The 12,250-nt window shown below is 37.8% G+C and overlaps 1 protein-coding gene across 24 annotated transcripts in view; it reads left to right on the top strand.

The window, feature by feature from the left end:
- Positions 1–12,250, top strand: part of EHBP1 (EH domain binding protein 1) — a 356,949-nt gene that overhangs the window by 64,543 nt on the left and 280,156 nt on the right. For all 24 annotated transcript variants that reach the window (XM_060412059.1, XM_060412056.1, XM_060412046.1 and 21 more), the window contains exon 4: positions 6,672–6,767. In XM_060412059.1, the coding sequence (XP_060268042.1) occupies positions 6,672–6,767 (96 nt within the window). The remainder of the gene's footprint in view (positions 1–6,671; positions 6,768–12,250) is intronic.

The raw sequence follows: 12,250 nt of genomic DNA, 5'->3' as shown, positions 1-12,250 counted from the left end.
ATTTGATTTCAAGTTTAGTTCTCAGTGTTTTGCTCACTTTCTTTGGATACATGTCTATTTTTGTAATTAAATATAAAGAACCCATTGCAGAATCATTTTTTATTGAGAGAATAATTACAAAATAATTACCATGAGTAATTATTACAATAGGTAGTTTTCCTACCTCTTATCTTCAAGTCATGGCATTTATAGCAAATTTATTTTCAGGCAGCAGTTGAATTGCATATGCGTAAATAAATTATTTTTCAGTATAGTGTTGGACAAAGGAAGCAGGAAAATTGTAATAGACAAGAAAAGTTATGGCAGAGTAGTCTGTTGCCTTAAACCTAGTTTTGAAACTAGGAATTTGAAGTCACAGAGATGGGAGAATTCCAAAGGGAGAGAAGAGCTTGAAAGTCCTCACCAGCTTTTGGATGGCATTACCACTTCCACTTCCTTGCTATAAGCTGTATTTTTGTTGTTGTTGTTTTAAACTTTTTATTTTGTTTTGAAGTATGGCTGATTAACAACGTTACGATAGTTTCAAGTGGACAGCAAAGGGACTTAGTCATACATATACATGTATCCATTCTCTCCCAAACTCCCTTCCCATCAAGACTGCCATGTAACATTGAACAGAGCTCCCTGTGCTATATACATTAAGTCCTTGTTGGCTATCCATTTTTAATACAGCAGTGTGCACCTGTATAGCCTTTAACAATATGCTGTGGTATCATGAAGGGGTGGGTGTAGTGGTAGATCTTTGACTAAGGCTATGATGTGGGCAGCTCTAAGACAACTTTACATGTGACTTCCTAAACGTATGCATAGATGAAGTTTTATAAATTGAAAATCATCAATTTAAAAACTAAATGATAGTTATATTTATTCAGTGAAAAATTTCAGAAGTAACAAGTGAATATTTAGTTCCATATTAGGTTTTTTAGTTCCATATCTGTATTTAGTTCCGTATTAGGTTCAGGTCTTTTACATAAGGTATGATATGAAATAATTTGAAAATAAGACATCTTATAGAGTCAGTACTCAAAATTGATAAATGTTACCTTTTTCCTAGGTCTGCCTTTGCTAAAGGATCTCTGATACGATTAAAAGGTGAAACAATTTATATGAGTGGAAGTGAAAATGGCTTCATCCTTTCTACCATTAACTGTACTAGGATGATGGCAACTGATTAAATAACCCACCTTTCTGGACTATATTAAGGAGCTAAATAGCTGTATGTGTTTTATACTGAATTACTTTCTAGGGAAACCTTTTCTATTACTCTGATTAAAAACTGATCAGGATTCCTGTAGTGCTGATGATTGCCAACATGAGATACTTTTTAAAAATAAAGTTCCTAAGAACCTAAAGTACTGTCTCCCTGGATCTGTACAATTAGGTGTTTAGTACCACAGCTGTTTTTAGTTGCCTGTATTAGACTTTTCATTCTTTTTCTAATATATAATAATTAGCTGACATTATGAAGCTGACATTGTCAGATACTAAGCTGAACTAATTGATATTGTTACTGTGTCTTAACATAGCTAGTTTGTACAGTCACTAAAAAGACCATCAGAAAGCCAGAGCTCTGACTTAGGTGGACCTTTCCTGTCACTGGGGAGAGTTGCTGGATAGAAAGGCGGGATACCAGCAACTTGGGAACTAGCACCCTTCTATCTCTTTTTATTTAAAAAAAGAAAAAAGATTTTAGTTTGTTAAGCAGATAGTAGTTTTGTTTGTTCAGCAGTCTAATTACCATTTCCTGATCCTGGACTGAGAATTGAAAGAGATCATTTAGAGGACCAGCATTAGATAATTACTTAATATCACTGTCTTCTAATTCTGCCCAGTTGTTTGTTGGTCTCCACATTCCCTGCTTTTCACACTTTTGATCTCTGTCTCATGCATATAAATGTTAAGACCTTAGGGATTGAAGACTATTTTCTTGACTACTGTGTGAATCAGAAATAGAGTTGGCTATAATGTTGGCTGGGTGAAGAACCCTGAACTTGAAAATCATGGAGCTGGTTCTCCTGCAGATTATTATTATGGGTTCAGGCAAGCCATTTACTCTTTATTGCTTCAGTTTCTTTATCTGTACCTGATTAGATCTCCTAAGGATATTTTCAGGTCTAAAATTCTTTGATGGTACTTTTTAAAATTCAAAATTGTTCAAATACTATCTTTTCTACTGTCGCTAATAAGAAAAATTCAATTATTATAGTCTTTTTCAATGTATGGGGAGACTATGAAAATATAATTATGAGAAGTTTGAAGAGACTAGAGAAATAGCTTGATCTATTGTTAGAGTACATGAGAATTACAGTTGTCACAAATCTTCAGAATTAAGTATGTAGACTATATAGAGAGGAGGTCTAATTAGAGATTATCTAAGCTAGCAGCAGTTTACTTTTCTAAATTCAGATTGTTTACTCTGTGGAGTTGTATTCTAGGACTGTCAGCAGGCATAGAAATAAGGCAGGGGAATAGAAGAATCTCTGGAGATGTTTTTTAATCAACAAAACTCCGTTCTTTACCACTGGCTGTGGTGTGTTAAGTCTCTGTTTTTTATTGACGTATAGTTGACTTAGAGTATTCTGCTGGTGTTTTAACCAACAAGATATGATAAGATTTACATGGACATAAGTTTCTGTGATTTTGATCACTTCTCAGTTCCACTTCGTGGATTCAAATCCAGTTTCTGCGACTTACTTGCTGTGTGGTCTTGGTCAAGTCTGTGTCTCAGTGTCCTCAGATGTCCTCTCAGTGTCCTCTCAGATGTGTTAAATCTGCTCCCTGACATGCATCTGCATTCAACTACTCTAACTTCTTTTCTTTTATTACGGAAGAATGATCTGTGCTCCCAGCACAAGCCAATCTGTCTTCTTTCATACTGTTAAAGACATTACTCTAGCAATTATTTCTCTTCCACATCATTAAAATTTCCCTTTCAACTGAGTGTTTCCCATCACCCTAAAAATATTTCTGTCTTACTTAAAAAATTCTGGTCTGACAATATTTCTCGTACTAGCACTAACCTATTTCTCTCTTTCTTTTCAGCAAAATAGCCCAGAGAAGTTGAATGTGCTTAGCTTCAGTGTCTTTCTTCCTCTTCTTTCTTGAACCCATGCTGATCCAGTCAGGTGTTTACCTGCCCTCACCACTCCACTGAAACAGCTCTTGTGAAGTCAGTAATGGCTTCGGCTTTGTTAAATCCAGGGGTCATTTTCCAGACCTCGTCCTCTTGACCTGTCACCAAGATTTGGCACAGATAATTGTTTGTGTCTCCTGAAAATATTTTCTCCACTAGACTTTCAGAATAACCACTTGCCTCTGGTTTTCCTTCTACTTACTGACCTTTCTTGACTGATTCCTCCTCATTTCCTAGACCTGTTACTGTTGTGCTCCAAAGTTCAGTTCCTGAACCTTTATATTCTCCCTCTCTGTTTCCCTTCCTCCCTCCTGTCACTCCCTTGGGATTATATCTACCCTTAAGCTTTAAGTATCACCTGTATGCTGATGATTCCTAAATTTATAACTCCAGGTAGGTATATCCAGCTGCCTAGTTAAACAGCTACATTTGAATATCTAATAGGCACCTTAGATTGAATGTGTATAAAATCAAATTCCTAATCTGATTTTCCAAACCTGATCCTTCTGCAGTTTTATCTCGTATCTGTTAATAGCAATTACTGTTTTGTACTTGCTCAAGGGCAAAAGCCATACAGTCATCCTTGGCTACTTTCTTTCATATAGTCAGACAGAAAATCTTATTGATTCTGTCTTGAAAATAAAAATAAATAAAAAATTTTTAAAAATCTGATCACTTCATACCACTTTTATACCACCGTAAGCCAAGTCACCATCAGCTCTCCTTGGGATTATTGCATAGCTTCTTTATTGTCTCCCTGTTTCCTCTCTTACACCTGGTTGTTGTTGTTCAGTCACTCAGTCATGTCCAGCTCTTTGCGACCCCATGGACTGCAGCATGCCAGGCTTCCCTGTCCTGCACTGTTTCTCCTGGAGTTTACTCAAACACCTGGAGTCTATTCTGAATAGATTTGCTAGAGCTAAAAAAAAATGTAACTTGGATCATCATTCTTCTGCTAAAATCCTCCAGTGGCTTCTCATCTCTCTCAAATTAAAAGCCAGAATCTTTGGATGGCCTGCCAGAACCTTGTATGACTGGGCCCTCCATGATTTCCTTAGTCCTGTCTTCTACTGCTCTTCTCTTTAAATCTGCCCCAGCCACATTGGCCTTGTTGTTATCTAACTGCCTCAGCACCTTTCCAGTTGCTGGTCTATCTCCCTAGAAGACTCTTCCCATGTTTAAATGATCTGATTCCCTTCCTATGGTCTGCTCTTGGCTTCTTTTCTCAAGGCTACTTTTCTCTGATTTGTTGTTGTTTAATTGCTTAAGCTGTGTCCAGCTCTTTGCAATCCCATGGACTGCAGCATGCTAGGCTTCCGTGTACTTCATTGTCTCCTGGAGTTTGCTCAGAGTCATGGAGTCGATGATGCCATCCAATATCTCATCCTCTGTCACTCCCTTCTCCTTCTGTCAATCTTTCTCAGCAATGAGGTCTTTTCCAATGAATCAGCTATTCGCATCAGGTGGCCAAAGTATTAGAGCTTCAGCTTCAGCATCAGTCCTTCCAATAAATATTCAGGGTTGATTTCCTTTAAGATTGACTAGTTTGATGTCCTTGCTGTCCAAGGGATTCTCAAGAGTATTCTCCAGCACCACAGTTTGAAGGCATCAATTCTTCAGTGCTCAGCCTTTTTTTATTGTCCAGCTCTCATATCTGTACATGACTACTGGAAAACTATAGCTTTGACTAAATGGTATAGCTTTGACTAAATGGACCTTTGTAGGCAAAGTAATGTCTCTGCTTTTTAAAACACTGTCTAGGTTTATCATTGCTTATCTTTTTTTTTTTTTTTAATTTTTACTTCATTTTACTTTACAATACTGTATTGGTTTTGCCATACATTGACATGAATCCACCACGGGTGTATGCAAGCTCCCAATCCTGAATCCCCCTCCCACCTCCCATCCCATATCATCTCTCTGGATCACCCCCTTGCACCAGCCCCAAGCATCCTGTATCCTGTATCGAACATAGAGTGGCACTTCGTTTCTTACATGATAGTATACATGTTTCAATGCCATTCTCCCAAATCATCCCACCCTCTCCCTCTCCCTCAGAGTCCAAAAGTCCATTCTATACATCTGTGTCTCTTTTGCTGTCTCGCATACAGGATCATCATTACCATCTTTCTAAATTCCGTATATATGTGTCAGTATACTGTATTGGTGTTTTTTTTTCTGGCTTACTTCACTCTGTATAATCGGCTCCAGTTTCATCCATCTCATTAGAACTGATTCAAATGTATTCTTTTTAATAGCTGAGTAATTCTCCATTGTGTATATGTACCACAGCTTTCTTATCCATTCATCTGCTGATGGACATCTAGGTTGTTTCCATGTCCTATTGGCTATTATAAACAGGGCTGCGATGAACATTGGGGTACATGTGTCTCTTTCTATTCTGGTTTCCTTGGTGTGTATGCCCAGCAGTGGGATTGCTGGGTCATAAGGCAGCTCTATTTGCAATTTTTTAAGGAATCTCCACACTGTTTTCCATAGTGGCTGTACTAGTTTGCATTCCCACCAACAGTGTAAGAGGGTTCCCTTTTCTCCACATCCTCTCCAGCATTTATTGCTTGTAGACTTTTGGATTGCAGCCATTCTGACTGGTGTGAAATGGTACCTCATTGTGGTCTTGATTTGCATTTCTCTGATAATGAGTGATGTTGAGCATCTTTTCATGTGTTTGTTAGCCATCCGTATGTCTTCTTTGGAGAAATGCCTATTTAGTTCTTTGGCCCATTTTTTGATTGGGTCGTTTATAGCTCAACTCCAGAAAAATAAACGACCCAATCAAAAAATGTCATTGCTTTTCTTTCAAGCAACAAGCGTCTTTTAATTTCATGGCTGCAGTCACTGTCCACAGTTATTTTGGAGTGCAAGAAAATCAAGTCTGTCACTATTTCCATTGTTTCCCCACCTATTTGAATTTTCCTTTAAGTTCTGAGATCACAAAATAATTTTTAAAATATTTCTCCTGATTTCTTATGTGGCAAAACCAATACAATATTGTAAAGTAAAAAAAAAAAAAATAATAATAAATAAAATATTTAAACTAGCTTTTGAAAATATGCATCTCATTTTTCTATCTTCGTGTGTGTGTGTGTAGGAGAGGGTAAATGTTTGTTTACAGATAGTAATCTGTAGCTTACATGTGATACAACTGTCATGAGTATGTGTTAGTTGCTCAGTTTTGTCCAACTATTTGCAACCCTGTGTACTGTAGCCTGCCAGGCTCCTCTATCCATGGAATTCCCCAGGCAAGAATACTGGAGTAGGTTGCCATTTCCTCCTCTAGGAGATCTTGCTGATCAAGGGACTGAACCCAGGTCTCCTGCACTGCAGGCAGATTCTTTACTGTCTCAGCCACCAATGGTCATGGCCTAAGTTTGATGCTTGAAAAGTTCTATTTGACTAATCATTTTTTGTTTTAGGGAGACAGATCTAATGGATAGTTAAATGGGGTCAATATATCTTTGCAAATTATTAATATTGTATTTTCTGTACTTCAGGTTGACGACTTTTTTTTTTTTGGTAGGCTCATAGCTGGCAGCCTGGAATAAAAAATCCATACCGTGGTGTTGTCGTATGGCCTGTTCCTGAAAACATTGAGATCACTGTGACACTTTTTAAAGTAAGTTCCATTTTTATAGGTTATAGGATTTACTGTGCAATCATTGTTAAATGATGGAATATTTCAGTATTCACTGTTCAACACACTTGAGTCCTTAATGAGCAGTAAGGACTTTAATATGGGTTATTTTTAGAGATGTAGCAATTTATAACAATGCAAGGTGTTCCATGGTGTATAAAGTCCAAATAATTTGAGAGTCTTTTTGAACTTATTCCAGTTAAGATGAACTGGAACACTTCTTTTATTGCTTCCTACATTCTACCCACAGGAAAATTTAAAGTGCTTTTTCTGTGGAAAGCTGAGGTTTGTGGAATTCTTGTCCTGAGTCTCATTTTGTTAGCCTTGTTTGACTGAAAACAAGATGTGTTTTAAAATTGATATATGGCATTTTATTAATGTTAATATAGGAAGGTAAATTTAAAATGTATTTTTGATAAATATTTTATTAATACTGATAGCTTATAAATACTATAGCTTAAAATAAAAATTCTGGAAATAAATTCAAAGTCCCGATCCAAAAAATATAGCTGTTCATATATCTTACTTTTTTATATATGTTTTTTCTTGAATGTCTTCTCTATTTCTTAACGTTCTAAAATAGTCCTCACACATATGGAAACTAAGCACTAGAATAATTACTTTCCTAACCAATTTCTTGATCTTCAAGACCAAGATAATCATTTGGTGTGATCACTCACCTAGAGCCAGACATCCCAGAATGTGAAGTCAAGTGGACTTTAGAAAGCATCACTATGAATGAAGCTAGTGGAAGTGATGGAATTCCAGTTGAGCTATTTCAAATCCTAAAAGATGATGCTGTGAAAATGCTGCACTCAATATGCCAGCCAATTTGGAAGACTCAGCAGTGGCTGAAAAAGGTCAGGACTGGAAAAGGTCAGTTTTGATTCCAATCCCAAAGAAAGGCAATGCCAAAGAATGCTCAAACCACCGCACAATTGTACTCATCTCACATGCTGGTGAAGTAATGTTCAGAATTCTCCAAGCCAGGCTTCAGCAATATGTGAACCGTGAACTTCCTGATGTTCAAGCTGGATTTAGAAAAGGCAGAGGAACCAGAGATCAAATTGCCAACATCTGCTGGATCATGGAAAAAGCAAGAGAGTTCCAGAAAAACATCTATTTCTGCTTTATTGACTATGCCAAAGCCTTTGACTGTGTGGATCACAAGAAACCGTGGAAAATTCTGAAAGAGATGGGAATACCAGACCACCTGACCTGCTTCTTGAGAAACCTATATGCAGGTCAGGAAGCAACAGTTAGAACTGGACATGGAACAACAGACTGGTTCCAAATAGGAAAAGGAGCACGTCAAGGCTGTATATTGTCACCTTGCTTATTTAACTTCTATACAGAGTACATCATGAGAAACGCTGGACTGGAAGAAGCACAAGCTGGAATCAAGATTGCCGGGAGAAATATCAATCACCTCAGATATGCAGATGACACCACCCTTATGGCAGAAAGTGAAGAGGAACTAAAAAGCCTCTTGATGAAAGTGAAAGTGGAGAGTGAAAAAGTTGGCTTAAAGCTCAACATTCAGGAAACGAAGACCAGGGCATCTGGTTCCATCACTTCATGGGAAATAGATGGTCAAACAGTGGAACCAGTGTCAGACTTTTTTGGGGGGGGCTCCAAAATCACTGCAGATGGTGATTGCAGCCATGAAATTAAAAGATGCTTACTCCTTGGAAGGAAAGTTATGACCAACCTAGATAGCATATTGTAAAGCAGAGACATTACTTTGCCAACAAAGGTGCATCTAGTCAAGGCTATGGTTTTTTCAGTGGTCATGTATGGATGCGAGAGTTGGACTGTGAAGAAAGCTGAGCACCGAAGAACTGATGCTTTTGAAGTGTGGTGTTGGAGAAGACTCTTGAGAGTCCCTTGGACTGCAAGGAGATCCAATCAGTCCATTCTGAAAATCAGCCCTAGGATTTCTTTGGAAGGAATGATGCTAAAGCTGAAACTCCAGCACTTTGGCCACCTCATGCGAAGAGTTGACTCATTAGAAAAGACTCTGATGCTGGGAGGGATTGGAGGCAGGAGGAGAAAGGGACGACTGAGGATGAGATGGCTGGATGGCATCACCGATTCGATGGATGTGAGTTTGAGTGAACTCCGGGAGTTGGTGACAGACGGAGGCCTGGTGAGCTGCGATTCATGGGGTCGCAAAGAGTTGGACACGACTGAGCAACTGAACTGAACTGAACCAATTTCTTACCTGCTCAAAAAAAAAAAAAAAAAAAAGATGGGGACAAATATGTCTCAGCCTTCTTAGAAGTAGTGCATAGGAAACAAATGCTTTATTTCTTCTTTGAATCATTCCAGTCATGTTGACTTTATTTTTGCAGAAGGATAGAATGAAGGAGGACATCTCATTGAGCATAATTTAGTAAAATAAACTTGCGAAAATCCACTAAATACTATAAGATATGACATCTAAGTAGAGCAAAGTTACATGGCTTCAAGTGTGAAATCACTGTGTAAAAAAGTACTTTTGATTTTGTATTTCAATATATTAATTGATGTGCTCTGGAACTACTGAAGAGATCAATAGAACAAAGCAGTATAATGAATGTTAATGTATTAACCCATCAATGGGACACTACTTTCAAATGCTCTGTGTTTCATAGATATTCTATTTTATGAAAGATTCTTAACACTTTATGTGTGTTTTACAGTTGTAATACTATTGTTATTGACATTATAACGTCACATGATTATGCATATCATTTATACACTGTTGGCCAGAGAGAAATAAGGCATGAGGTTGTAGCTCCTCTTCCTTTTTTTTCAGGAAAGAATCAGAATCATCCTATCACCCTTCAGTCAGCTGTCGTAAAAGCCTGTTATTAACCCCCTACCCTTCCCCATCCATACCTCTTCTGTGTGTTAGTCACTCAGTCATGTCCAACTCTTTGTGAGCCCCGGGGCTGTGGCCCACCAGGCTTCTCTGTCCATGGAATTCTCCAGGCAAGAATAATAGAGTGGGTTGCCATTTTTTCCTCCAGGGGATCTTCTTGACTCAGGGCTCGAACCTAGGTCTCCCACATTGCAGGCAGATTCTTTACTTTTTGAGCTACCTCTGCTACTAAAGTGATATAGTAAGCTTGGTAGTTAACAACAATACCTTTAGAGTACTATTTCATTTAATTCTCAAAGTAACCCTGAAGTTCTAGAATTGTTTCCATTGTATGGATAAAGAAACTAAAGAAGAAGGTAACTTTGCCCAGTCACACTGTGATTTAGCCCTGGGGTGTGGTTGTTGTGTGCTTGGTTTTGGTTTACATCGCAGGACTTCCCTGGTGGCTCAGACGGTAAAACATCTGCGTACAATGTGGAAGACCTGGGTTCAGTCCCTGGGTTGGGAAGATCTCTGGAGAAGGAAATGGCAACCCACTCCAGTACTCTGCCTGGAAAATCCCATGGACAGAGGAGCGTGGTAGGCTGCTACAGTCCATGGGGCCGCAAAGAGTCGCTGCTACAGTCCATGGGGCCGCAAGGAGTTGGACACAACTGAGCAACTTCACTCACTTACATTGCATGGCCTATTCTGTAGTAAAAACCACTCTGAATATATATTACCATGGTGCAATCTATGACATGCTTGAGGAAAACTTTTAAGTAATCTGTGTTTTGATTTAGTCTGTTTTTATTGTTAAAGCAAATGAATGGACATAGTTACACAACTTTTATAAAATGATGATAGACAGCAAGGGGTTAGAAGAGAGCTGATAAATGGCTGACAGCTGTGTGTTTGGGCAAAGGATATGCACTAACTGATTCTGAGTTGAAAGTGGCTGTTGAAATGTATTACTTGGAGGATTAGAAGGTAAGTAGTTTTCAAGTACTAATGAGAATGTTCAGCAAATCCTATCACTGAACTTTTTGTCTTTTAAATGTTAGTCTGTTGGGAAATAAACTCAAATACTCCCTCCTTCCCAGTTTGCTGTATTACACATTTCTCTTCAGTGAATATCTTTAAATATCTTTATCTTCCTGGCTCCATATCTTCCCAGAGTTGTAATAGAAGAACCAAAAAGTAAAACAAAACAAAATAGTTTTTCATTCTCTCATATTAATTTTTGATTCTTGTTTTTGAACAGCATTTAAAAATATTAAAGTGGAAAGCTTTTTCATATTTCCCCCTTTCTTTTACTTATATTAAAGTCTCACAATTTACTTAATCCTGAAATTTGCAAAATAGGAAAGAACTCATATTCACAGAGGTGTGTTCATAGACAAAGTGCTTTTAAAAAAAGTTATCAAGAAGTTTCAATTTTCTATGACTTAAGCAGAAATTAATTTCTTTAGCCTGCACACTTGATTTTGAAAGTTGAATTAGCTTGAAAATAGCTATTTCTGGTAAATGAAAAAAAGCCTTTTAGGGTTGAGAAGGGAAATGGCTCTTTAAGCTGTTTCACTTTTTCTCTTTAGTTCAGTGGTAATAAAAGAGACACTAGAGGATAGAGAGCAGGATGTAAAGGAGACTTAATTGATTCAAGATGGAAGCAACTTTCATTACTAATGTTGTTTTTAGTCAATAACATAATTAATGAGTTTTGTAGATATACCATTTTAAAGTAACTTGAAAATGAACATTGTTATTGCTCCTTTACATCTTTTTAGTGACTTTGCCTTATCAGATGTGACCCTTGGCCCCATTAAAATTATTCTGTTATGGGTAATATTCATCTGTGTTTCTAAAAAATGTTTTATCAACTTTGAGAATTAATGTATATCATTTATAAGGTGCAATTCAACATTTGTTAAGTTTCAAGGCATATATTCATTAATTCATTAAGCAAGTTTTCTTGAGAAACTACCATGTTCCAGGTGCTTTTCTAGGTCCCTGGGAACACAGAGGTAAAACTGAACTCACAACATGGCTAAAAGTCAGTCAGACCTAGAATTGGCACGTAATTTTAACACTTATTTGTGGGAAGTTTCATCTTTTAGGTCTCAGTTTTCTGTTCTTTTAACTAGGAATGAAAAATAATACCTATTTCATAAGTAGTTGTGATGATTAAAACTCTTAACACAGTGACTGAGGCAGAGTGTGTGCTTTGCAAATATTTCATATTATCAGTACTACTATTGGAACTTCTCTGGTGGGTTAGACGGTAAAGAATCTTCCCTCAAGGCAGGAGACCTGGGTTCAGTCCCTGGATTGGGAAGATCCTCTGGAGGTGGAAATGGTAACCTACTCCAGTATTCTTGCCTGGAGAATTTCATGGACAGAGAAGCCTGGTTGGTTACAGTCCATGGGGTCCCACAGAGTTGAACATGACTAAGCAACACACACACACACACACACGCACGCATGCACACATGCGCACACACACGCATACACACACACTACTATTAATTGTAAAAGCTGCACTAGAGCTAGGCTGCATTCTTCAACAGTGGTATGGGTGAGGGGCAAGCAGGAAGAGTAGTAATATATCTTTTTCCTAAGC

Source organism: Ovis aries, chromosome 3, assembly GCF_016772045.2.
Source record: "Ovis aries strain OAR_USU_Benz2616 breed Rambouillet chromosome 3, ARS-UI_Ramb_v3.0, whole genome shotgun sequence".
In the NCBI taxonomy this organism is placed as follows: domain Eukaryota; kingdom Metazoa; phylum Chordata; class Mammalia; order Artiodactyla; family Bovidae; genus Ovis; species Ovis aries.
The sequence above is the reverse complement of the archived record's forward strand: the minus strand, read 5'-3'. Positions and strand labels throughout refer to the sequence as shown.